Here is a 4,297-nt window from a genome sequence, read left to right on the forward strand (position 1 = left end):
TGACAACTTGTTGGAAGCTAAATTCTTAGCCCCTAACACTCATCACATACAAGAAAAGAATGTGATCAAGGTGGCAAGCAAGTAGTAAAGGGAATGATTCATGCAAGAAGATGTGCAAGAAGTGCTACGATAGTTGTACAAGCAAGGCTAATTGGTGGTTGAGCTACTAGAGGATTACAATTGAGAGGCATGCTAATATAAAGGAGAAGAGTGAATCAAAAGGGGATGCCAAGGGATGGAAAGAGGAAGATGAAAAAGGTTAGTACAAGGATATTGAAAAGGCTCCGAAGGTTAATTCACAATGAGCAAAGAGTGTTTTTAAGCTTTACTTACATTTGTTCATCATTGTACCCTAAGAGAGACTCTAACACATGAGATTTTGCACACTTGGTCACTACTTGTGAAAATATATGGTCTCATACCCTTGTTATGCAATACACCTCAGCAATTATTTGTGTTTCTCAAGTTCCTATGCTCATTCATGTATATTGTCAACTGCCCAGTAGTAAGCATCTTCATAATTTTATGTTCTTTTTGTCATATTGTAGTAGGCTATTTATTATGTTGATGCTCGTTCCTGTATTTCAAGATACTTACCTTGAGTAGCATCATGTGGCCTTGGAAGAGCCTTAGAACATAAGCAAGGCTTGCCTAGTGTCCAAGAAAAGGGGGATACATGAAAGAGACCATCAACACCATCCCAAAAGAGGTAACAACATTGGTTGCAATAGACTAATGCTTGTTATAAGATGTGGGATCATAGAAGACCACATAGTGGTTATGGATAGAGTCATCAAAGGGCTGCATATGTTGAGCAATAATGTTCGTCATGTAAGAAACTTGAATGCAGGTACACCTGTAAGAATGGAACATGGTTGAGTTGGTAGGCAAGTGGTGCATGGAGTGGAGCTTGCAAAAGTGATCCATGGAGTGGTACATGCAAGAAGTGGTCAAAGCATGAAGTGGCACACAAAAGTCGTACATGCAAGATTGATCATGGATTAGTTGGTAGAACAGTAGCGCTAACATGTACAATAGATTTCATCCTAAAGGGGATGACAAGGGGTTGAGCATAAGGCATGGGTCAAAGGGGGACGACAAGGGGATGCAAAGAGAAGATGAGAAGAAAAGAGATGTAAACAGCGTCAAAGAGATAAAAAATGATTTAAAAATAATTAATGACAGTAGCAATGCTATTAAAGCATCAAAAACTTAGAATAGCCTTAGGCACAACCAAGGCCTACTAGCAGCTAAACCATGTCTCTATATACATATATTTCAAAGCAAAGTACTCCCAACAAGTAACACCTAGAAAAGAGATGTAAAAGGCTTCAAAGAGACAAAAAACAATTTAAAAAATAGTTTACGACAGTAGCAATGCTATTAAAGCATCAAAAAACTTTGAATAGCCTTAGGCACAACCAAGCCCTAGCGGCTAAACCATGTTTCTGGATACATATATTTCAAAACAAAGTACACCCAACAAGTAACACCTTCCAAAGAAGAAATTAATTTCCTTCACGTTGAGCCCATCAACAAGTAACATCTTCCAAGGAAGAAATATGTATCCCATCCACATGATCCTATGATATTTTACAAAAAGAATTCAGACCCACCTCTTTTTGGAGAAAAGGTAATCGAGCTGCAATCTGATTACATTTATTCTAACAACAAAAACAAAACATGTTTCATGTAAACTAGGGTGCACTTGTGTTCCCTCGTTGACTTCGAAGTTCGAAGAGTTCCATCTTCCAATTATTTTCAAACGTAGCAAATGCGTGCAAAAGTTCAAATGCGGCTTATATGTCAATGATGTATCAGGCTTCATGTAAAATTTAAAGCATGGATATTGGAATGTTGCGAACGCGTTTCTTGGGCACTTTCACGGTAAGAACGCCGTCTAAATCATAAGCCTTCACTTCCTCAACAGGGACCTCGCTTGGCAGCTGAAATTTTCGAAGGAAGCTTCCCGTCTGCCTCTCGTTGATGTGCCATTTGCCATAGAACCTGTCGGTGCTCACCTTGCGTGTGCCGCTTACTTGGAGAGTGTCGCCGCCCAGAATTTGCACTTTGACGTCCTCTGTCTTCAAACCTGGAGAAAAAGACCACTCGCAGAGGTTACTAGCAGACAAGATTTGTGGGCGTTTCTCTGCAGACAAGCTGAGACAACCCACATTACGGCTTCCAGCAAAACCCGGTTTTGTGGGGACCGTAATCGTAGAAAGAAACTTCAAAGCTTCGAAATGCTAAAGCTAACTGACCAGGCAGATCGAATTTGAAGATATGAGCGTCGTCATCTTCAACCCAGTCCACATCCACGCCTGCATAAGTGGTAGATGTGCGAGAAGCCAAGAAGCTGTTCATGGCTGAGTAGAGGAAGACAACAGGAGGGATTTGGGTGGAGAGACCGCTATTGTGTGGTGCTAGCAGAGGGAAGGGATCGACTTAAGAATGGCAGAGAAGCTTGGAAACATCTTGGACATAGTTCGCTTTTGTGTTGGAGACTCCACCATTGGAGGATGCGTAATACCTTCGTCGCTCCATTGTGAAGGAAGCGCTGGCCAGCCTCCACTCTTTCCAAACTGCACGCAATAATATGAAAGACATCGATAAGTGGAAGGGGAGGAGGTGGAAAGGTTCCGAAGGAGTTGTCTCCTACACATTAAGAGATTAGTTCAGATCTCCTACATTAAAAGATTGTAGGAGTTGTCTGCTACAAATTAAGAGATTAGTTCAGATCTCCTACATTGATTAATCGATTAGCGGAGGTGGTAAGGGTACAAAGGGTTATCTTCTACAAGTTAAGAGATTCCACATGAGTACCTCTTCCACACCAATTTCTCAAACCGTCAAGGTCCGGGGTCGGCTGGAATTAAGTTCTCACCATCTTCTTTTTTAGAAGAGTCAATCCATCGACCTGCCTGTCACTGTCACCCTTGCAATCGAGGAAGCATGGTGTGCCTTCCTGAGATGCAGCTGCCTGTTGCTTTCATTTTCAGGATGGGGTCTCCCATGAGCCCTCGACGTTCGCGAATTGCATCGGGGTCACAAATTCCAATGAATAAGGTCGCGGCGGTACTGCTCACCCAATTTTTTCATTGGAATTGTCTCCCTCAGGCGATTCGCTAATGACATAAGTTCAACTAGCAATGCATGCCCAGCCTTGCCTACAATCAAAATGTTTTTCAAATCTGATCTCGTATAAGTAGATCAACTCACGCTTTTTGCTTAACACGCTTTTTGCTTAATTACCTTGCTAGCTTTGTTTGCACCTCGATTAGTTGTCTATCTTTCAGCTTTATACGGAACTATGTTTAGCCATTATCATGAGGACAAGTGGCTTCTTCTCCTTTCACATGTCATAAACTTGCTTTAGGCTGGTCATGTAAAAAAAAACCTCTCCTAGTTGTACAAGAAATGGAACGATACTATGAAATTAAGGGACTTTTGAACAAGTTAATGAGAAGTGTATGTGAGCAAACTTATGATGGAACTAGAAGCCAAGTAGAGCCATGATGTTGAACAGTAGGCCTATATCATTTTATACGTTGTTTTTGTGAATGTAATCTTCATGAGGATATTGCAATGTAGGTTATCTTCTCCTAATGGAGTTTTGAGATTTAAAAAACTGTTTAATTCTCATCATATATACTTTTCCTACTTGGACTCTTTATATAAAGAAGTTCTTTTGAACTACCTTATAGCATTGCCCCCCTTGTCCACAACCAAGTGGCATTTTGCAAGATCTTGAGCACTCAAGGGGTTCCACTTAATATATACATAACATTGTGTGGATGTTGATCAACCCTAAAGAACCTATTTTATATCCCTTTAATATGCATGATAGACCCCTTGAAAAACCCTAAAATATGCATAATTGCCTGTAGAAATACCCTACCATACATGGTGTATGCCCAAGTCCCAAAAAACTCTTATTTTAGCACTCAAATGATACATACGCAATGGGTAAGTAAAACTCCCTTGTTTTATCCCTAGCCTTTAAAAGCCCATGGGACAATCATTCTTTAAAAACCCATTAAACACGTGTGAGTAAGCACGCATTTAACAATCCCTATATTCAAGCTTTTAAGATTTTTGGCATAAATGTTTGTTCCTCTTCTATATGTATATATGTTGTAATTTTGAATAAAAATCCTCCTTCATACATGTGCGTAGAGGTACATACTATAATTATATTAGATGAGGTTTTTTTGAAACCCCTCTTATTCCCATAAATTGTATTAGATTAGTATTTTTTGAACCCCCTCCTGTCCATATATGGCCCGTAAGCCCCAAA

At 40.1% G+C, this 4,297-nt stretch overlaps 1 protein-coding gene across 1 annotated transcript; it reads right to left on the reverse strand.

Annotated features, from left to right (window-relative positions):
• Positions 1–1,499: 1,499 nt before the first annotated feature.
• LOC147884805 (18.5 kDa class I heat shock protein-like) lies at positions 1,500–2,439 on the reverse strand. Its single transcript, XM_087397872.1, has 2 exons — positions 2,262–2,439; positions 1,500–2,092 (listed from the first exon to the last, which is right to left on the reverse strand). The coding sequence occupies exons 1-2, from the start codon at positions 2,362–2,364 to the stop codon at positions 1,836–1,838; spliced, it is 360 nt and encodes a 119-aa protein (XP_087253998.1). The 5' UTR covers positions 2,365–2,439; the 3' UTR covers positions 1,500–1,835.
• Positions 2,440–4,297: the final 1,858 nt, after the last annotated feature.

This window comes from Dipteris shenzhenensis, chromosome 26 (genome assembly GCF_047967505.1).
Source record: "Dipteris shenzhenensis isolate YYH24624 ecotype China chromosome 26, Dip_SZ_1.0, whole genome shotgun sequence".
NCBI classification, from domain to species: Eukaryota; Viridiplantae; Streptophyta; class Polypodiopsida; order Gleicheniales; family Dipteridaceae; genus Dipteris; species Dipteris shenzhenensis.

Coding starts and splice junctions, on each gene's coding strand:
- LOC147884805 (XM_087397872.1), bottom strand. CDS start 2,364: ATGAACAGCTTCTTGGCTTCTCGCACATCTACCACTTATGCAGGCGTG. Junction 2,093..2,261: donor CTTCAAATTCGATCTGCCTG/GTCAGTTAGCTT, acceptor CTTTTTCTCCAG/GTTTGAAGACAGAGGACGTC.